This window comes from Mesoplodon mirus (assembly GCF_964341445.2).
Source record: "Mesoplodon mirus genome assembly, chromosome: 3".
NCBI lineage: Eukaryota > Metazoa > Chordata > Mammalia > Artiodactyla > Ziphiidae > Mesoplodon > Mesoplodon mirus.
In genome coordinates, this window is record NC_138978.1 from 95,956,379 (window position 1) to 95,979,725 (window position 23,347).

Below are 23,347 nucleotides of genomic sequence, written 5' to 3' on the forward strand. Positions count from 1 at the left end.
TAAAGTGAGAAGCAAAGCAGAGCTCCGGTCCTCACGAAGTATGCAGTCTCACTTATACCTGACATAGCAGGCAAAAGCTCTGGAGTCATGGCTCTGGTTCCTACTAGTTGGGATGATCATGGTGACTAGTTCGGTGACTTTCAGGAGGAACTCCCTTGCAAAATGGATATAATAATTATAAACCTAATAATGTGTTTTGTTAAGGATTAAATGACATACTGTATGTAGTGCCTAGTGCCATAATAAAGACTCAATAAATGTTAGGAATTTGATAATATAACAACGATAATGTTTATAATGATGATATGAAGATGTTCTAAAATGCTGTGTTGTGCTATAATCCAACTGCTCTCCTTACTAGAGTGAGCTCAAAAATATTACCAAACATTTGAAACTATGTTTATGATTTAATTCTGACAAGTTCAATCGTTTACATTCTTAAAAGGATTTTTGGCATCTCTGATCAGATTTTAAAATATTAACATTACTCTATTAAAAAAACTTTAAAGGAAAACCATTAGAGTTAAAGAAAATTCCATATGCAACCATATATAAATACTTTAAAAAGCTTTTCAATATTTTTAGAGTCATGAAAATATAGTCATGGAGGTAAATTCTTCATTCAGAAAGAAGGGGATAGATGATTTAAAAGAGAATTGAGATGCTAGTCACATATAAACATTAGTTAAAACACTTTATGTAAAAGCGTCTTTCAATTGTCTAATTTGGGGGATTAAAGAAAACCTCACATAAGCACTGCTTTCTAGGACCCTGATTTATAGACTGTAACCATTTCCATGGCTGTGGTACAAACTTCTTCAATGAATTCTGGAACATTATGCAAACAGTTTCGCCATTTAGATGTCAGTACCTCAAAGAACAGAAAGGCCAATTCCTTTGTGTTTCACAATTCAAGGACTTACCAGTAAATTACAAAAAGAAACTGGAACAGAGTCATACAGTGACGAGAACTGAGCTTACAGAAGCCTAAGCACCCACCATCCTAAAAATGTAAGCCTTTTTGCTTGTGATCATTTTCCCCCAAACCATTATTGATGCAGATCTACATTTAAAGATTACAAAAAGAACTGTTTTCAAAAACAGTAGGTAAATACAGGCTTTCTGTGTGTGTTTTAACCTAGAGTAAGTTATAAGGAGAGCAGTTTATCTAACTTGATATTGGATCATGTTTTTTATCAATTGAAGACAAAAATTCAATTCAAAATGATTTACTTAATTATATATAAGGCACTAGTTAAGAGTGAAAAGATGCACAAGAAAGACAAATATGAGGTAATAAATAATAATAAAAAATTAGATATAAATTGTATAAGAGTTCAGCATTTCCCCCACAGAGAGCGCACCTGAAGGTAACTTCTGAATAGACAGGATATAAGCTGGACCTTAAAGGATGGGTAAGATTTACCCTGGGGAAGTTGAACATGCAGAAGAATGAGATGATGTGAACAAAGTAACAGAGGTGGGAAATCCTGGGCAGTATTTACAGTGGCACTAATCAAGTATCTAGAAATAAGTATTGCCTGACTTTGCCTCTAACAAGTATCTCTAATTCCTGACACCTTACCAGGTACCAATTCCTGTCAATTCTAGCTCTACAGTTTATCTAGAAACTATTAACTTCTTTTCCCTCTACCTTAGTTTGAGTTCTCAGTACCACCTGCCCGAATGACCTTAATAGTCTTAATTCATCTCGCTGCCAGTATTTCCTTTCTTTCAGAAGCACAGATGCTTTGAAAACTCCATTTTATAATTATATTTTAATGCTTTGGTATTTTATATTGAAATGAAAATATTTTGTGATTTTTAGGTTAAAAAGTATCTTTTCTGGATATGGAAAAATTAGAAAATTTAACTTGCTAAGAACTCTATCAAGCCCCACATGTATCTTTTATATATGTATATCCTAATCAGATCACTTAAATCTGTGAGGTAAAAGAAAGCTGAGCCAGCAGAATTGTCAAAAAATGTACTACAAAACCATATAATCAAGAGTTACTAGTTTTTTATATAGAATACTTGTTTTTAATCTTCATATGCATTTTGCTTAACATTGATAAAACACTGACTTTTGCTAACAGTAAGAAAGATTATACACATGGCTACAACTAGGTACACAGATAAAGCTGAATGACTATGTAGACAGAAGAGCAGCTAGATTTATATTTTCACATATAAATGAGAGAACCCACATACAAATTAAGTGAAAGAATTACAACTTGAAGCATACAATTCCAAAGACAAGATCCAACTTGGGGTAGGGGGTGGGGAGGGGGGAATAAATAAATAAGCAATTCAACTCAGCAAATATTTGTTACACATTGATTATATGTGCATGGCACTGCAATAAAGCACCATGGAAGATGTGAAGATAAGTAAATTAAGGAGTTTATAATATGGTAAGCACATAAACATATGCAAGCAACTGAATACTCTTATAGGATAGAGATTTACCAGGATTGTTTGAGTACAACGGCACAATCAGATCTACAATTTAAGCAGAAAACTATAAAGTGGAAGAGAATGATGGGAAGGTGGCTATTAAAATAATGACTAAAAAAAGGAAATGGAAAGGAAGGAAAAAAATTTTAACATGCTCATGATTTAACAGGTGGTCAAAAATAATTCCAAAGTGACTAAAAGAACAGAGAACTTATTAGATGAATTCTTCTAAGGTTACATAGTAATGTAGAGCTCTAATACCTTTATTACCTAGTTAAGTGTTCTTTGTACTCGTTAGGTTTTATCATTTCTACAATAGTGCCTGGACAACAATGAAAGCAATTTAACGCTTCTGAAAACTAACAGTAAGAACTACTACAAGGTCAAAAATGCTGACTATCACAATGAGTGTTGTGTTATTTAAAAAAAAGGAAGGAAATGAGTTCTTATTTTTTGAAAGTAATATACATTTTTTTCCCAAAGTAGATATGTATTATATAAACAGAGGAACATATGGTAATAATCAAGGTCACTCATGCAACAGTCAGCGAAAGTGGAAGCATTTCATAATGATGAGAAAATTATACAACCTTTTTCCCTGAAGTCAGCCACAACTGATAATGCAGTTTTAAATGCAGAAATCATTGCTACCTAGTTTCAAACTGTCTTATTTATCTTTCCTTTAAAAATGTCTCAAAATCATTTCAGTCACCAAACTTTTACAAAAGAATTAACATATTCTATCACACAAATGGCTAACAATAAATGAAAGTACCAGGCAAAAAAATTATTTTAGGAACTGTAATTCTTTTTTAGCCTGTCAGATTCAGGAGAATGTACACACAGTAAGTGCTAAGTAAAAAGACTGAAAGAAAACATACCAAAATGGTAACTATGGTTACCTTCACGTGGTGAGACTATGGATGCTTTTATTTTCTTCTTTATACTTACTGTATTTTCCTGATTTTCTATGCGTATATATGTTATTTGTTATTAAGAAAAAACGTTATTTTGTAAGTGGCTCTTCAAAAGCAGCAACGATAATAAAAGCAATTCTGATTCTGCATGATTAAGCTGCTAAATGCCTAACTTGAAGATTTCAAGAGAAGAAGCACTTGTTCCTCTTGTCTTTTGTGTACTGAGAAAAATCTCTGATTTTTCGTTATCAGGAATGTCTAAATACAACCACCTTGCCTGGCTCTCGACAAATAAATGGATTTTTCTTTGACTAGAAAAATCCTCAAAATACAAATAAGTATGAGAAATATCTGTTACTTAGGAATTTCAAGTAACATGATTTTAAAGTATACATGTTTATAACTAATATTTTAATTGCAAAAAATCTTAAAATTAACTCAATGAAAATTTGAGTATCTAACATATCTTGGTTTATGTATCCTTTGCCTAAAGGTGGAAAACAGGCCCGCTTTTTTTTTAATAAATCTTTTTTTTTTTTAATTATTTATTTATTTTTGGCTGCATTGGGTCTTTGTTGTTGCACGCGGGCTTTCTCTCCAGTTGCTGAGAGCGGGGGCTGCCCTTCGTTGTGGTGCGCGGGCTTCTCATTGTGGTCGCTTCTCTTGTTGCAGAGCACAGGCTTTAGACACGCAGGCTCAGTAGTTGTGGCACGTGGGGTCAGTAGTTGTGGCTCGCAGGCTCTAGAGCACAGGCTCAGTAGTTGTGGCACATGGGCTTAGTTGCTCCACAACATGTGGGATCTTCCCAGACCAGGGCTCGAACCTGTGTCCCCTGCATTGGCAGGTGGATTCTTAACCACTGCGCCAACAGGGAGGTCCCAACAGGCCAGCTTTTTAGCTTCCAAAACTATAGGATATTAGAACTTAGCTAGTTTAGTATTCTTCATACTTTTTAGTGACAAATCTTTTTTCCAAATGAATTCTTACATAGAACATCACTGATGTTAAAAATTGAGTTAAAGATAATGACCTGGCTCCTCAGGGATTTATTCTTTGTGTTTTGGTGTCAATTACTTCATTATCTGCAGAACCCTAAAGCATCTTCATAAATCATGGTGCACTTTGAAAACCACTAGTTTTGTCCAACGTTCCTCCCTGTTCCCACCTCATCCCCTTGTAGTTAAGAAACTTAAGATCCAGAGCAGTTAGATGACTCCTTAGTTACCAACTGAGCAAAAAGTAAAACCAAAACCTTTTAACTTACAGTTAAACTCTAAACCTTTTCCATTATATCCATTATACCTTTCCTTTACTAATTCTTCCCAATATGTAGTCAGTTTTTACCCAACATACTTATTGTAAGTCTTGTGTTAACTAATTTCTAGATAGCCAAGGTTTCTGTGGTATGTATGTATGGATTCACTTGTGTTTCTGTAGTACCTTGCAGATGCCCCAAAGTGCCTCCATGACTCTCTAACTCTACCTTTCTCTCTTTTGGGAATGTCTTTTAACTTCTTGTCCATCTAGAAAACCCCTTATAATTCCTTTTCTAAACCACTTTACTGAGGTATAATTATCATACCATAACATTCACTCATTCCAAGTATACATGAAATGATTTTTAGTAAATCTAAGTTGTACAACCATCACTATATCCAGTTTTAGAGAATTTTTATCACTCCAGATCCCTTATGTCCATTTATACTTAATCCTTGTCCTCATCCTCAGCCTCAGCCAACCATTAATTGCTTTCTGTCTCTATAGATTTGCTTTTTCTGGACACTTTAGGTAAATAGAATCATAAATTATGTGGTCTTCTATGTCTCACTTCTTTCACTTAACATACATATGCTTATTATCTATGCTGGGACTACCAATTGTTCATAAGAAAAAAGGAGATACTTCAGGGAAATATCATGCCTTCGAGAGTCTGGGAATAAGACAAACCCAATCGTATTCTTCTACATAATCAGTTCTAAGATTGATAATGGTCCTGAAAGCATAGGAAGACTGGCACAGGGTTCTTAGGACAGGAGGCAACTTCTCTAGAAACGACAAGTTAATACAACCAACCAAAATGAGAAAACACCTGGGCAATGGTATTAGAAGGGTCCAGCCCCATGGACAAGTCTATGGGGTTAAGGACCATGATAACTGTGGTAGTGAGATGGTAGGATCCATTAGCATATAGAGTCCGTTTCCTTTCCTAGGATTATCAGTAAAGCACAAATGGCTCTCTATATCTCACTAAATCTCAATTCCCTTAATAGACACTGCTCCTATGTATCTACTTCTTTTAATCGTCTATTGCACCCTACCCTCTCCATGAAGTCCAAGCCCCCATCACCTCTTCTCTAAAAGACTGCAATAAACCTACTAATTGATTTCCTCACTTCTAGTCTTCCCTGGCAGAAATTCAGTCTCCACATACCAGCCAGAGATATCTTTTTAAAACACTTACCAGATCAAGTATTTGCTCTGTTTAAATCCCTCTAAAGGCAGCTAGTCTATATCACTTAGAATAAAATCCAAATTCCTGACAGTGTATTAGCCTAGTGAGCCAACCCTACCCACCTATCCAGCCTCAGATCACTCCTCTCCTTGCCTACTACTCTCCAGCAAGCCTTCCTTTGGTTCCTTTAACAAGCCAAGCTCATCTCCACTTTAGGGTCTTTGTCCAAACTGTTCCTTCTGACTGGGATATGGTTGTTCCTTCTTGATTCATATCTAATCTTAAATGTTACCACCCAGAGAGACCTCCCCTGACTATCCAACTAGAGTAGTGACCTAGTCACTCTCTAAACTAGCAGTCTACTTGAACTTCTTATACTTGCCACTACCTGACTTTATTTTTAAAATTTGTTATTGCCTCTCTTTCCTACTAGAATGTAAGCTCTTTGAGAGCAGAGACCTTCTTGGTCAGGTTTACCACCATATTCAAAGAAACTCAGTAGGCAAACAATAAGAAGACAAACTATTTGTTGAATAAACAGACCACTATTCCTCTTAATGATGTCTAACTTGGCAACCTCTAATATACTTTCAATATAACAACAACAACAAAAATTTCATTAGGTATATGGGGTTTGTGGTAAGGAAGTGTATTTATAGCATGCCTAGAATAGAATGCATATCAACTGGCTGTGTATGTGTTTGTGTGTGTGTGTGTGTGTGTGTGTGTGTGTTTGTAGAAGTGTTAGTCTATGCAACTACTTACCTTCATAGATACAGATAATCAAGAATCTTCTGTTGGTTAATAAACTACAAAGTTAATAAAAAATACTCAGTGGTCGATTCTGAACTATGCTGCTTTAGAAAACAACAAAAACAAAAAAGATAGTTCAAAAGGAGCTGATAAATGATAGCTAAGAAAATTGTACCCATTCTCAGGTTAGGAATTTCATACTACTCCTCTTTAACCTAAGGTAAAGATGTTGGAAAAGTATATACTGTTCAGGTCTGTAACCTTACCCAAGTAGAACTTCTGTTTAACAAGAAGTTTAACTTCTTGTTATGGCTGTTTTTCAATTCATAGGAAAGCTCTTTCACATAGATGACAGAATGCCTTTCGAAAGTGGTGCCCACTTCCCTTTTAGAAAATTGAGCAAGAGAGCATGGCAAGGTAACCTGTTAACACTCTACATTTAGCAAGCGTATTTCTGGGAACTAAAATCTACTTTTCCAATTCTGCCATACTAAAAGAATGATAGTGCAGTTTTTAACTTTCTAAGAAATTTTTTATCTGTCTAGGTTGATGAATCTCAAAGTGTGGTGCCTGCACCAGCAGCTTCAGCATCACCTGAGAACTTGTTAGAAATGCAGACTCTCAGACCCCTACTCCAGATATACACTGTATCAGAAAATCTGAAGGGAAGGCTCAGGAAACTCTTTAATAATCCCTTCAGGTGATTCTGATGAATACTAACGTCTGAGAACCACTGGTATAGGTTATTGTTTTTCCATAAATGCTAGTCCAAAGAGTAAAGAGAAAAAGACTAGCTATTATAAGGAAGGGGACTTTGCCAAAATTTTTGCATTATGCAGGATATCCATATACATTTATTTTAAAATTTAAGTGTGCTGTGCATATGATTATTTTTTTAAGTCTTTTATCTTAGAAAACTATACAAAGGAATCAGTAATTACCTCCTTCTCCTGGGATATGAATACCTTGGGTGGTACAAGAATTACACTTCCATAGAGATTTCATAAGTACAAAAGACAGAAAATAGAAAGGTACTTCCTGTTTTTCACACTAGTAGTAAGTCATTTCATATCCAGATTAGGGAACAGAACCAAGATGGGGAAACAGTACTTTGTGGCTGCTTAGAGAAATCCCATATAAAACTGAGAGAAAGCTAAATTTAAAATAATAATAATATATGTAAATGTGGATATGATCTTGGGGGCTTATATGTATGGAGACTGTCAATTCTCACAGTAAATTCCTCTCAAATACCTTCACCCATTTAAAATACAAGAACAATAATACTGTACTTCTTTATCAGTGTAGGGGATCAGAGGGAAAGGGTCACACTAGTCTAGCTTTACCCAGTCTGGATAACAGATTTACATAATAAAGACAAAGATCTTTTAAAATACTTATGCCTTACACCCTGAGAAAACCATAATTCAAAAAGAGTCATGTACCACAATGTTCATTACAGCTCTGTTTACAATAGCCAGGACATGGAAGCAACCTAAGTGTCCATCGACAGACGAACGGATAAAGAAGATGTGGCACATTTATAAAATGGAATATTACTCAGCTATAAAAAGAAACGAAATGGAGTTATTTGTAGTGAGGTGGATGGACCTAGAGTCTGTCATACAGCATGAAGAAAGTCAGAAAGAGAAAAACAAATACCGTATGCTAATACATATATATGGAATCTAAAAAAAAAAGAAAAGGTTCTGATGAACGTAGGGGCAGGACAGGAATAAAGACAAAGACACAGACACAGAGAATGGACTTGAGGACACGGGGAGGGGGAAGGGTAAGCTGGGACGGAGTGAAAGAGTAGCACTGACATATATACACTGCCAAATGTAAAATAGAAAGCTAGTGGGAAGCAGCTGCATAGCACAGGGAGATCAGCTCGGTGTTCTGTGACCACCTAGACGGGTGGGAGGGAGACGCAAGAGGGAGGGGATATGGGGATAAACATATGCATCTAGCTGATTCACTCTGTTATACAGTAGAAACTAACACAACATTGTAAAGCAATTATACTCCAATAAAGATGTTAAAAAAAATTTTATGCTTAAAAAGCAAAAAACTCTAAATAATAGATTATTAGAAGATAATTTAGAGCAAAATATGATGGAAAGGGGCTAACTAACCTTCTTCACCAGAAATAAAAATAAAACCAATATGAAAAAATAGATATAGTCCCTTATATATAGTCCAATAGCTTAAGATTTATACATTTTTGTCTATCACATAATTTATTCCTCTCTTTTTTTCCTTTCTCCTGGCAATCATTCTTAAATGATTAAAAGATAGCATGTCTAGAGGAAAGAATATTGGACTGAGAATCACTCAAGAATCTGAGAGTCAAGAATTCAATTTATTCCGACATAGAAATGTTTGGAAAAACTTTTACGTGTAAAAAAGACTTGAATTGGCAAGGTTTTTTTTAAGTATGCATTTTCTTAGAAGACAAAACAGACAGCAAAGTTCTTTGCCAATTTAGACGTAGTCATAACTAAGAGGAAGTAATGAATACTGAAAGGTGAATCATTTATACTTTTTCTCTGGTTCTTCAGAACCAAAGTCAATATTTCTGGGATGCCTGGCCAGGATTAGTCAATTAAAGTGAGCTACTCTTCATAGGTAATATAGAAAATACAGGTCCCTCTAAAGCCACAGACACAGCATTGGGTACCAAGGCGAATGTAGCTTCTTGCTATAAACAGCTATTTTTTTTTAATGGATGAATTCAATAGCATTTTACTGACCCTCAGAACAAAAGAAAAGTTGTGTTTTTTGAGATTTCCTATATATACAACTAGCAATTGAATTCAGAGTCTAGGTGATCCACTGGCTGTGAGTTGTCTCTTTGTGCCTAATAATCAGCAGCTCTTATTCTGTGTGGTGTCACACCTTTAATTTGGGACACCTAATTAGTGTGTAGAAAATTAAAAACTGCATTTATCAGAATAATCATACCATTACTTCATAACTGACAGTAGCTTTTATCCATGGGCTTCACTAAAGCATAGAAGTATTAATTAAATTTTATGGGATTATATTTCCTTTAAAATACGTGTGTAGAAAGGATCAAGCTATCTTTATATTTCCCAAGAGATTGGAAATACATAAATGATTCCCAAAAAATCTTTACTATTTTTTCTTTTATTTGATTTTGAGAATATCTGGGAGATTCTTGACTACTTTTCTAATGGACTCTCCATATATATGATCAAAATATTTAAGATTTCATTAAAATAAAATGCCTGTTTCATATTCACAGAGAGGAAACCAACCAATACATGCCAATAGTTCTCAGTTCATGCTGTCCCTTACTTTGTAAACAGCTATTTTAAATTATGCATTCCAGTAAGATATATTGGGAAATACCTATTTCATACACTCTAAGATGCAAATTTTTTCCTCTTATAATACATCTGAAATAGGAATGTGTCTTAACAATCAATAAAGTCTTAAAACTACTGTTGGCCACAAGCAGTCACAACTGTCATGGATTATATATGTGTGAACATCAGAACACAGATATCAAACTTGTAAAATGAATGTCAGCAGCCTGGAAGAAAATATTAAACAGTTATGGAGTGCTCCTTTAACTCCTCAGAACCAAGATTTCTGGGCTAAAAACAACTAACTTTATATATCAATAATTGCAAAGCTGGCTTAAAAGCCTAATATCACTGGCTTTTAGCTCTTTCATGGATTATTTTAAGAAATGCTGCATCACCGTGCTCTTAATAGCACAGAAAACAATATTGGGTGGAAAAACATGGGCCTCAGCAATGCAGAGTAAGTCATCTGGAATAATTTTAAAAGGTTTTAGGAATACTTAACCAATTTAATTTGGTTATATTCCCTTTTTTGTATATTACAATTTGGATATAAAATTAAAATCTTTCTCTAGCTAAATTTCAATGATCTATTCCAGTGAGGGGAAAAGAAGTCTAAGCTATGGGAAAATTATTATAAAAAAATCTAGTATTAAAAAACTTAATACAGTCTTATATAAAATAATAATGTCTTATAATTCATGAAATACAATAAAATCTATGGAAATTTGCAGAAAACTAAAACATTTTTGCTAAATACCATTAAAAAAACCCCATTCTTTTGCAGTATTACCTGTAAACCGCAGCAGCCTACAGCATTCATTATGGAAGCATTGTGAATAACTCGGTAAGGGATTCCCAGTTTCGTTGCTCTCAGAATAAGATCGCTATGTGTTGTAGCTCTGTAGTGAGAAAACATCAGGTTGGATTAAACTAACCACGGCTGACTTTTTAAGACAGTAAAGCCACAGCATTTCATGAGCTCAAATCAATCAAAGGGTCAAGGACACTGCTTTCCCTCAAATATTTCGAGGCATCTGCATAACACTTTCATCTGGGCTTCTGGGCAAGAAAAGTGTAAGTTTACACAGGCCCTGTACAATGTTGAACGGCACCTTTAACACTCTTAAAGCAACCTTGGCAGCTACAGAAAAAAAGGAACTTTTAACTTGCTCTTTTCGTCCTGTTAACACCTGCAAAAGACATCTGTGGAATATTACTCAGCAACCGAACTCCTGAGTAGCAATTCTCAAATGTTTTGGTCTTAGGGTCCCTTTAAACTCTTAAAATTTCTGCTACAGAGTTCCAAATTATGGCACTAGACTTCCTCCTTGATTTCTGCTCTATTTTGAAGGCTTTGTTTCTGTATAAGGCACAATTTACAGAACATTTTCACAGCCTGTAGATCAGAGTTCTGACTGATATATTCCTAGTTGGATTTTATCTGTCTAGCAGTCATTTTATTTATAACTGTTTTCAGCCTGGTTGTTACTGTGCATAATTAGTATGTGTAAGGGTGTGCCTATTCTGCCTGCTGCCTTCCCTTTTTTGAGATAGATCTAACGATTATAATTAGATAGATTGGGGTAAGAGAGAATACATGTAAATATAAATATGGATACTGTGAAACCTAACCCCATATCAATTTAGAACTGCATTATTAAAGGCATTTTTCCCCCTTGATGAAAACTCAAGGCCCTACTGGGGAAAGCAACATTAGCATGTTTGAGAAACTACATACAAACAAGCAGAACCTGTCAACTGGTCAATGCATACCAAGTAGGAAGATCAAGGGCTTTCACCCCATGAGGCAGTCAGAAACAGATTAAAGAATGCCCACCAGGGAAGTCTGTTTTAAATCACACACATAAAATACAAACTACTATAAAAATAATCATTAATTTGATTTAAAGTAAGCTTTTAAAAAATAATATAAATGCCAGTTATAAGCTTTTAATATCACTTTCAACAGAATTTCACTATTTAACAGTAAGCTAAGGGAAAACTGAATTAGTTACTTGGTGAGTTATTTAAATAGATGAGCAGAAAGAAAAACTGGTTTAAAATTATTCTCTTTTTATCACAAGTTCATTTAAAACGACCAGATGTGGTTGGTGTACTATGAAGATTTAATGACCTGGCAAAGTGATTTGATTTTGTGAAACTGATATAAATGTGATTAAATTAGCCTTTCAGATTACTGCTATGAAAAACTGTGATAAAATTGGTATTTTATCATCACAATTACCTAGATTATATTGTTTCATTAAAAAAAAAAAGAACTGTACGAACCATGGGCTTAACACCCTTATACTGGGCATTCCTCCAGGTCCATGGCTCATGAAAATGTTTCATTGTAGTGACTGGGAAAGTGTGTGCGTGCATGTGCACGTATGTGCACTGCCATGTGTAAAGACAAATTTATTACTATTTCTGGGCATGTGGCTCTATCTAAAATCATATATACTTATGTACACACACATATGATTCTAGATAGAGCCACATGCCCAGAAATAGTAAATGTTTCTTAATAATATACTTGGAATTGCTCTGAAGGCAATTTCAAAAGAGATTCAAGAATGTTGTGATCAATGGAATCAATAAAATGAAGTTCATAAAGGTGACAATTTGAATGTATAAGACTTAGTATGTCTATTTTAAATTTTATTTTATAATAACATTAATTTGCAGAATGGAAGCAATTAAATGATCCACGTTCAGGCACATAGGAGACAGGTGAATAAAGGTATATTTGTGTGTGTGTATGTGTGTGTGTGTACCATGAACATATTACAGAGCATATTAAAATAGCAAATGGAATAAAAACAGAACCATCTTTAGAAAGAACTTGGTTTTTGTTTTTTAATTAATTTATTTCTGGCTGTGTTGGGTCTTCGTTGTTGCGTGCGCTTTCTCTAGTTACAGTGAGTGGGGGCTACTCTTTGCTGCAGTGCGTGGGCTCTCATTGTGGTGGCTTCTCTTGTTGTGGAGCACGGGCTCTAGGCACACGGGTTTCAGTAGTTGCAGCATGCGGGCTCAGCAGTTGTGGTGCATGGGCTTAGTTGCTTCGCAGCATGTGGGATCTTCCCGGACCAGGGACCGAACCCGTGATCCCTGCATTGGCAGGTGGATTCTTAACCACTGCGCCACCAGGGAAGTCCAGAAAGAATCTGTTTAATGATGACCCTGTTCAACTGCTCTTTATGGGGACAGAAAGCTTAAGACTGTCATCTCTCACATGACTGAGTCAGATCTACTGATGGAGAACATTTTTAGAGTCATTTACATTATTTATGTGATTAACTTCCACACTCCTTTTAATAACCTAGATAAAAGGGCAAAGATGAGGGGCTTCCCTGGTGGCGCAGTGGTTGCGAGTCCGCCTGCCGATGCAGGGGACACGGGTTCGTGCCCCGGTCCGGGAAGATCCCACATGCCACGGAGCGGCTGGGCCCGTGAGCCATGGCTGCTGAGCCTGCGCGTCCAGAGCCTGTGCTCCGCAACGGGAGAGGCCACAACAGTGAGAGGCCCGCATACCACAAAAAAAAAAAGGGCAAAGATGAGAACTACACCAACTGACTTAACTTACTTTCAATTACCTTCTCCATGAATTTAAGATTGGTGGAGATAGATGGTTCTGATGGACGCACAACAATGTGAATGTTCTTAATGCCACTGAACTGTACACTCAAAAATGGTTAAAATAATAAATTTTTAAAGATTTTTAAAATATTAGAATTTTAAAATATTAGAAAATTTTAAAAAATTAGAAAAAAGAATTTAAGATTGAGTAAACAATTTTCCCTTCTTTTTGAAATTTTTATTCAAATAAGTAGAAAGGGGCTTAAAATTAAACAAAGTACATTTTTTTGGTCTTATATATACATGGAAGAATTTCAGTGCCTTGTTGCATTCTGTATTGCCTTCCTGGTTTATCCATTTAATTAATTCAAATTCTAATTCTTCAAGGCCCAATTAAAATTTACACATTCCTTACCACCTGTTTCCAGCTACTATATCCCAACAGTAATCCAGTGGATAAATGAAAAATAACTACAGTTACAGTAAATATTACATAAATCCAAATACAAGGTTATATATGGTTAGTCACTGACATAGGGAAAATTAACTGGCTAGAAGTTAAAAAAAAAAAAAAAAAAGCACTTACTCCTGAATAAAATAAGGTAGGATTCATGGAAGAGGTGGCATCTAAGCTGGGTCTTAAAGAATCTACTATTTCACTAAATAGAAACTAGGAACAACAGTCTGTTTAAGGAAAAAGCACAAGCAAAGACATGGAAAATGAATACTGCAAAACATTTACAAAATGGCAAAGTTATACAATTTGGCTCTACCACAGTCAAAAAGAAGAGTAGTCAAAGGAAGAAGTAGATAGACTGTTAAAAGATTTAAGGCCACGAAGTCACTGAAGGATTCTGAGTAGCGTCACAGCACTTTCTCTGGGCCTCAGTTTTTTCATTTACATTGAAGTTTCCCTTCCACCCCTCCTTCCACCCCAGCCCCCCCCATCCTACCCCACAATCTTACCCCACAATCTTCAACTATTAAACCAGACCTTGCTCAAGCACCAACTCCTCCATAAAATAAAGCCTTTAAGTTTACACACACTTTTCTATCCTCATCTTCTACTTTACCTTTCAGCAGTACATCAAAGCTGACCACTCTTTCTTTTCTAAAATATTCTCTTTTCTTGGCTTCTGTGACAGCACACTCTATCGGTTTTCCTCCTCCTCTGCTCTTGAGAGACCAAGAAATGCCAGTTTCCTAGGGATTGATCATCCTAGGTCTTCTGTTCTTGCTCTTGTTCCTTCCTAATGTGATTCCATCCACTACTCAGGTTTTAAATACCATCTAGATACTGATGACTTCAAAAGTCATATAACCAGGATAAATCCTCCCTCGAGCTCCAGTAGCAGATATCAAATTGTCTATATGACATCCAAAACTTAAAACATTTCCAGAACCAATTCTTGTTTCTCCCGGCCCTTTTTCCCGCTGGTTTTCATCATTTCAAAAAATGGCATCATCAACTACTCAGTTACTAAAGCCAGAATCCTTGAAGACTTACTTCTTTCCTTTTCCTCATCTACTATATACATCCGAGCATTTTTCCTTCTAAATTTTTCGCAGTTTGTCTTTTTCTCTCTTCTACCAGAGCCACCCTTGCCTCCCTAAAACCCACTCACCCAAGCATTTAGAGTGATCTTTTAAGAATGTCAATGAGATTGTGATTATTTGCTGCTTATAATCCTCTAAAAGTTTACCACTGTACTTCAAACAAAATCCCTACTCCCTCCAAAGCCTTACATGTCTGGATCCCACCTATCTATTTAACTCCTTCTCAGGTCCCTTTTTCCTTCACTCACTGAGCTCCAACCACTCTGGCCTTTCAGTTCCTTGAATACATTCTTGCTGTTCCCCTCTGCTTAGAATGTTCTTCCCTTCTGCTTTTCCTTTTACTTTTTAGGTACCTGCTTGAATATCACCTCCACATGAAGGATTTTCCATATGACCCTGCATAAATAAGTCTGTTCCTGTTAGTCTCTATTTTTTTCTCTTTACAGATTTATTTTTAATTTATTATTTTTTCTTCAACTAATGTCAGTCTCCCTTACTAAACTGTAAACCCATGAGTTATCATCTAATATATATCCAGCACATAGGAATGCCTGTCATGAGATAGGTGCTCAAAAGATATTTGCTGAATGGATGTCAGTCCAAATACACCTGGTCCTCCTTTGTCATGACCTCAGGCAAAATATTAACAATTCTTTCAATTAATATTTGATTGATGTCTACTATAAGCCAAGTATTGTGAAGGAAGCTAGAGAGATAAAAATGTGAAGGACAGCCTACAAATCTAAAGAGTAAATATTCAAATAAAAAAATACTTTGTGAAGTAATATATGAAAACTAATATGAATAATATGTCAGCAGTTAGGAAGAGATATAACTTCTGGTTGGGTTAATTAGGAACAATATCACAGAGAATGTGATGTTTGAGTTGGGCTTTGAAAAATGAGTAGGTTTCTGACAGTCAGAAACAGGGCAAAGGGCACCACAGATGAGGAAAACAGTTTGAACAAATGCGTGATGGTGAGAAAGCATGACGATCAGGGAAGGGCAAACTGGTTGGAGTGAGTGTGGGTTTCAGTACAAGACTGGCAGGACACCAGTAGAAGAGCAGGCTAGACAGTATTTTTCATGTCTGGCCAATGATGGAGCTAATAATAGTCTAATTTTGAGCCCGGGTGAGATTTTAAAATTGTGGATCTACAAACATGAATTTGATCACAGCATAGGTAATGAGTTAAGGATCTACACCTGGACCAGGTAAACGGCTACTATATTAAATTAGTATAATGAGAGCTTGGATTAGGTAGAATAGTGGCTGCCACAGATGAAAGGAATGAAAGGATATGAAAAACGTGGTAAAACAAAAGTCAACAGCAGTGCTTCTCAAACTGTGTGAAAGGCCAATATTTTTTAAGTTCTAAATTGTCATGGAACATTAGTTTTGTAAAATGCAAAAAAATTAACTATTAGAAAAATAAAATATAAAATAATACAAAATACATGCTCCAAATTTTTATTATTAGTTTCAGCAGAATTAAAATTATTTTGTAAAACTGCTATAAAAGTTTCTAAATGCTTACTTTCAATTTCTGTAGTTATCTCATCATGGACTGGTAAGTTTGTGGGCTGGCAATAGCCTGCAAATCTCACTTCAAGTACCATTGGTTTACTGGACTTCATCAGTGACTGGATACCATTTGCAACTAAGTATAATAATGATACATAATCTCTGGCACCTCATATTGATATAAATTACTTTCTCTTTGACAGACACATGCACATGTAACTCCATTGTTTTGAAAAATATCCTTGGTGGTGGGCTCACAGTGATTTAATTGTCCTTATGTTCCTTAAACCTGTGACATATATCCTGGGTCACCAGCTGGAGAAAAAGAACTGTTCTGTTTGGCTTGACATTAGAGATTGATGATGCTTGGCTAGACAAGTATAAGCCCATCTTTTTAGTAATGGGGAAGAACAGAGCTCCCAATGGATATAAGAAATTGAAATCTGAGGCTTAATAAATGATAAATTCAAGGCAAGTAAAGTGACAACAGTATTGCTAAATAGTAGATGATTAAAAAAGAAAAAAAAAGCCTAGGACAAAGCAAGCAGAGGATACTTGCACTTACCTGCAAAATAAATGGCAGGTACAACTCTTGATAATGTAATATACTTATTTAATAATGATATACTAGTTTAGGTTATTTGATGCCCTAAGTGACTTTCTAAAAATATAGCTGAAGCAATGATATAAACTTTAGAGTTGACACTTGATAATCAATATAAGTTATACATGATGACATCCTTCCCAAATAAATTTTCTTCATTAATCTCAAAGATAATGAAAGTTTAAACTACAAAATTTTAGACAGCGCCTAGGTAAATAGTCCCCTATCAGGACCTGGAAGATAAAGTTTTAAATGTAATAAAAGAATTCTTAATGATTAAAAAAGTAAATAAATTAAAACTCAAAATATCTCCTTTGACTTACCCAAATGGATCACCAACTACAAGGAATGCAACATCACTGATATCAGCATCCTTTAAAATATTATTTGCTTCCTGTTCCACTTCTTCTCTATCAGCGAGAATCAATTTTCTTCCATAAAACTCTTCCTATAGATTTAAGTCCAATATAAAAATGAGACACAGGTGACCATTTCAACACACACACACACACACACCTCTCTCACACACACAAAACAGTCTTTGTCTGGGGCCTGTGCAAATCTTGGCAACCATCCAAACAGAGATCATTGAATACAACTCTTCAATGAGCTAGCCCTCTGTATCATGTTGCAATTAAACTCTGTCTTTGGGGCTATCTTAATATCCCAAGAGGAGGTAGACCTCCTAACACCTCAGGCTCTTTGCATTTTAAATTAACCTCTAAATTTGGGTCTAATAGACCAGGCTGAACATTGTAGGATGAATAGAGAACATGTATGCATGAGCCTGACTTCAGAAACACAGTACTGCAGAATAAATATATTAAACAATAATTATACACATACATGGTAGTTGGGTTTGATTAAATTTTCCTTGGGAAATCTATGAAACCTTGACTAAAAAAGAAGATAATTTCAATGAGAAACAGTAGAAAATTAAGATTTAGTTGTTTACAGAACCAGCAAACATTCCTGCATAATTGCAGGAAAGACTAATTTAAAACTGTATTTCCTAGTCCCTGCTAAAAAAGGCAGAGTTGCAGGAGCAAGAAAATAATTCTAAATATATAAGAAGTCTCCATACAAACTGCTTTGTGAACGAATCCCCAGAAGTTCAACTCTAAAGCACAAACCCAGGAGGCTGACCTTAACTGGAATGGCAGCACGGAAGTAACAGTGTGCTAGTGGTCATGCGGTAGTGGTTACAACCTATTATGCAAGGTCATGAATCTTATAACTGATTTCCTGTGGAGTAATATATTGAATATAACTCAAATATAGTAAAAGTGGATGCACAGATAAATAATACTATTTCCTACATGCTGAGAAGTTTATTTTTGTCATAAGGATTATATCATATGTCAAAAGTTATAAGGATTGCTGTAATAGAAGAGTATCTGCTACTCAGTAATATTTGTCAAGCAAATGAGTAAATGAACAAATGATTAAGCATTTGAAGATAAAGGCTATAGTTTCAACTGTGATAATTACTTCCTAATACTTAACTAGAATCTGTTCCTCAAATGTGAAAAAAGATTCTTTCCTTTTCTCTGAATATCTTCTTAGAGATAATGTTCCAGAAGTTCCCAGTGACAATGATGTTTTCATAGATGAAAATGTTTTATTTTCACTTGTACCACATATTTTTTCTTAATCCTTCCTTTTTATACATCTTACTTTAATTTTGTAAGCCCAATAAACTTAACAGTTGTAGAGGGGACTTCCCTGGTGGTGCGGTGGTTAAGAATCCACCTGCCAATGCAGGGGACACGGGTTCGATCCCTGGTCAGGGAAGATCCCACATGCTGTGGAGCAACTAAGCCCATGCGCCACAGCTACTGAGCCTGTGCTCTAGAGCCTGCAAGCCACAACTACTGAGTCCACATGCCACAACTACTGAGTCCACATGCCACAACTACTGAAGCCTGCGCGCCTAGAGACTGTGCTCTGCAACGAGAAGCCACCACAATGAGAAGCCCGCACACTGCAACCAAGAGTAGCCCCCGCTCGCCGCAAGTAGAGAAAGCCCACGTGCAGCAACAAAGACCCAATGCAGCCAAAAAACAAGACAACAAACAAACAAAAACAGCTGTGGAACATTTATAAACATTTATTTATATATATTCAAACAGCTGTGGAACATATGTAAGAGAACACACATATGATTACTGAAAACTGAAGGAAACAATGTTCTTTTCTGAACTCCTAACATTTCTTAAAAATCAAGGAGTCACATGTTACTAGGTTAATGCTGGCAGTAATCCTATCCAATATTTTATAAATGACTTAACAACAGAAAACCCACTCTCTCCTCAAGACTTTTATCATGATCACTTCATATTTATCACTTACCCTAACCCAAGAAATATTTCATTAACTAATTGAAACAACAGATTATTTATTTTTTTAAAACATCCTCCTTAAAGAGAAACACACATTAACACCTCAATATAATCAAAGGTTGATCCTCTTTAAAAAGAATGTTTAAAAAAAGGAAGAGATTGCTAAAGCAGAAATAGACTGGTACTACATTATTTTTATCTTAATCACTTATTTATGTATTCGTTCATCCACTCATTTGAAAAATATTTCTGTGTACGACCTCCATGCCAAGCTCTATGCATGATGTTGGGAAACAGTGTGAATGAGACACACATGACCTCTGCCCTATGGAGCATAATGTCTAGCGGGTAATTAACTACCACATTATATGTGCTATAGGAACATCAAAGCTAGTCAGGGTCAGGAAAGGAAAATTTAAAAAACAAGCAGCACCATTTAACAAATGATTTTAAATTTATACTATATATTATCCAATGATTGATTAGACAGTTTTCATATAATCTCAGTCCTAATCTTCTCCATTCATGAAAATGAAGGTAAAGCTCAAAATCGTTCTTAGTTTTACATTGGTGGGTTTTGTACATAGGGAAGAAAGTAAAAACTAACAGCTAAAATTACTTTTGGGTATTTCTGGAAGGATACACAAGAAATTAGTAATGATTGCCTCAAGAAGGAAGAACTGGGATAGAAATCTTTTGATGTATATACCTTTTAGTATCTTTGAGTTTCAAACTATTTAACATATTACCTAGTCAAAAAGTAGAAGAGTAGAGGCTCAAAGTAGCATATGGAAACACATGCAAGAACAAAATCTTAAAAAGAAAACAAAAACACTAACATTTAAAGTAGGAATGGAAAAATAAGGAGCTTACAAAGGGGACTGAGAAAAATGAAAAAGCAGGAATAAAACCAATAGAGAGCCATGTCTTGAAAGTCGGTTTCAAGGAATAGTCCACTATGTCAAAAGAAGTAAAACAGACAAGAATTCAATACTATCCTCTGGAGTTCTCAGCTACTAAATAATTGTTCAATAAACAGAGAAGTATTTCAGAGAAATGGAAGTCAGCTTGTAGGAGTCTTGAGACATAAGGGGGTGCGGGGGGACAAGAGAAGTATACTGCTTTTTCAAAAAGCTTTGGAAAAAGGAGAGAGAAACAGAATAATAACTATGGGGAAAACAGGTTTAAAAAAGGAGAGTTTTCAGAATGGACAATACACTTGATCCTTGAAGAATGCAGGGGTTAAGGGTGCCGACCCTTCACAAAGTCAAAAATTTGTGTATAACCTATAGTCAGCCCTCCATATCCGTGATTCCTCCATAACCGTGGATTCAACCAACCTCGGATCAAGTAGTACTGTAGTATTTACTATGGAAAAAAAACCCAAATATAAGTGGATCTGTGCAGTTCAAACTCAAGTTGTTCAAGGGTCAACTGTATTTGACCCTTGAGAGGACAAAAGAATATTAATATAGATCGAACATAAAGAAGAAAGAATAATTGACAGGAGTAAGTTTCCAGAGGAATGGAGAGAAGAAGTTTGAAAGAAAACCCATCTAGATGGCATTAGACTTGAACAGGACGAGAACCTCATCTTACAAGTCATTTTCTGAGACTGGAGGGAGGACAGATTCAGATTCAGGGCAAGGATAAATAGGAAGCTAATAAAGGTCATAACTGATGGCCTCATTTTTCTCAATGCAAAGTTCTTTACTGTTCTCTCCTATCCCTCCAATCTCAATCCACAGCAGTTAGATAGGAGGACAAGGAAACAGAGTTGGCTGGTATACCCAGGTGAAGTAGGTTAGGAAGAAAAGAGAAGGAACAATGATAAATATAATTAACACTGCCATACTCTACGTATGAAAGTTGTTAAGAGAGTAAATCCGAAGAGTTCTCATCACAAGGAAAACAATTCTTTTTCTTTTACTTTGTATCTATATGAGATGATGAATGTTCACTAAACTTACTGTAATCATTTCATGATGTGAGAAGTCAAATCATTATGTCACTTATACACTTTAAACTTTTACAGCGCTGTATATCAATTATATCTCAATAAAACTGGAAGGAAAAAAAGAGGGAAAAGATACACCAGAGGAAAATGAATGTTATTTTGGTGTTGCCCAAGAACAAGTTATAGCAAATATCTGTTTTTCTCCTCCCTGCTTTTGCTCACTATTATTTTTTCTTCAGCAAGGAATGTTCTTTCTCTTCCCCTTACCAAATCTTATGTATAGTAATATCTGTCTCTCGCTCTTCCCCTTATCAAATATCATCTATAATAACAATATCTGTAATAATACATTTACAATGGGCTTACTCTGTGGTCAGGCACTCTTCTAAGAACTTATGCATATGAATTCATTTAATCCTTACCACAATTTATGACATCGGCACTATTTTTATTCCTGTTTTACAGATAAGAAAAAGAGCAAAGAAAATTTAAATGACTGCCCAAGGACACAGAACATTAGTTGATTGCAGGACTTCACAGAACTGCAAATGAGGCATAGATAAGCAGAGATGAATGAGCTCCTCTGCTTTATGCAGGATAGCTAGGGCCCCAAAGTTAGCCCTCGCAGGCCATGAGCAGCTTCCTCCATTTATCATGAAGAGCTACACAAATATTATCATTTTGTATTTGGACCATGATTTAAACAAAAGAAACAAAACAAAACAATTGAGATGTGTCGTTTTAAAACATCGCTCAAATTCCATCTGTTCCATAGTATTCCCTGATCAGCACAGCCTGAAGTGACCTTCTCTCTTACATGTACCCCAATTGTAATTAATACCTAGTAGCTACTTGATAGCTTCTACTACTTAATTGGTGAAAAAGTGTTGGCTTAAATAAAATAATCAAGTTCTTGTCAGCAATATAATTTTATAGTTTCTCTCTTCCACTACTGTCATGAATTGTTATTTACATCTTCCAGTATTATTTAAGTTTTCCTGGGTAAACGCAGATGAATCATGACCCAAAGAACAAAGATCATAGCTTACATCTCGTTGTATAACGTATATAGGTGCGTTATATCAAATAGGCACATAAGATAATAATTTAGCCACAGAAAGTGCCTAAAGAAATCCAAACTGTATATACCAAAACTAAAACTCTTTCCTGGATTCACTGTCTCTAGTTTAATTAACTTCTGAATAATAGGGAATATATAAACGATACTACCCATCTGGCAATTTGAAAATAATAGCTTTCAATGTAAGAACAGATAAATTCTAGATTTCTTTAGCAACATCCATGTGTGCCTTTTTTAAAAAAAATTATTTTGTGTAATTAGTGATAAAAGAAAGCATATATTCATTACAGAAAACAGAATTTTCCCATCTGTTTTTCACTGTATAATAACTATCTAGAGTTATTGAGACCAGATTGTATGAGCACATCTTAACAACTTTTTAAGTAATTTGTTTAAAAAAGAAAGAAAAGGTAGAAATTAAAGGAAGAAAGAAAGTGGCTGAAGATAAAGCGGTTCTAAAATTTTACTGGGCAATATAAGGCATGATTGTATTTATTTATACCTTACTTTATTCCAGAAAGGATTCATTTAAGGTGGCTGATGTATGGAAAGTTGTTCAGGGAAGAACATGAATTGAGGACCCAGAGGGGCTCATGGAGAGCAGGTCAGTGGAATTTTGTGACAGGGAGGGATCCAGGATTGACCACTTTACTTGAATTCTAACTTCTCTGTAGGTGTTCTGTGACATTATATTTTGTGAAGCTATTATCTATTCCTAAGAGTACAGAGACACAGTATGGTCAAAAGTGGTGGATCTCAACTGAGGACTGCTTTGGCCCATA

The 23,347-nt window shown here is 35.4% G+C and overlaps 1 protein-coding gene across 2 annotated transcripts in view; it reads right to left on the reverse strand.

Moving 5' to 3' along the window:
• DPH5 (diphthamide biosynthesis 5) overlaps window positions 1-23,347 on the reverse strand; it is a 39,525-nt gene that overhangs the window by 13,270 nt on the left and 2,908 nt on the right. For both annotated transcript variants that reach the window (XM_082614333.1, XM_082614332.1), the window contains exons 3-4: window positions 17,509-17,633; window positions 10,711-10,819 (exon numbers count right to left, since the gene is read on the reverse strand). In XM_082614333.1, the coding sequence (XP_082470459.1) occupies window positions 10,711-10,819; window positions 17,509-17,633 (234 nt within the window). The remainder of the gene's footprint in view (window positions 1-10,710; window positions 10,820-17,508; window positions 17,634-23,347) is intronic.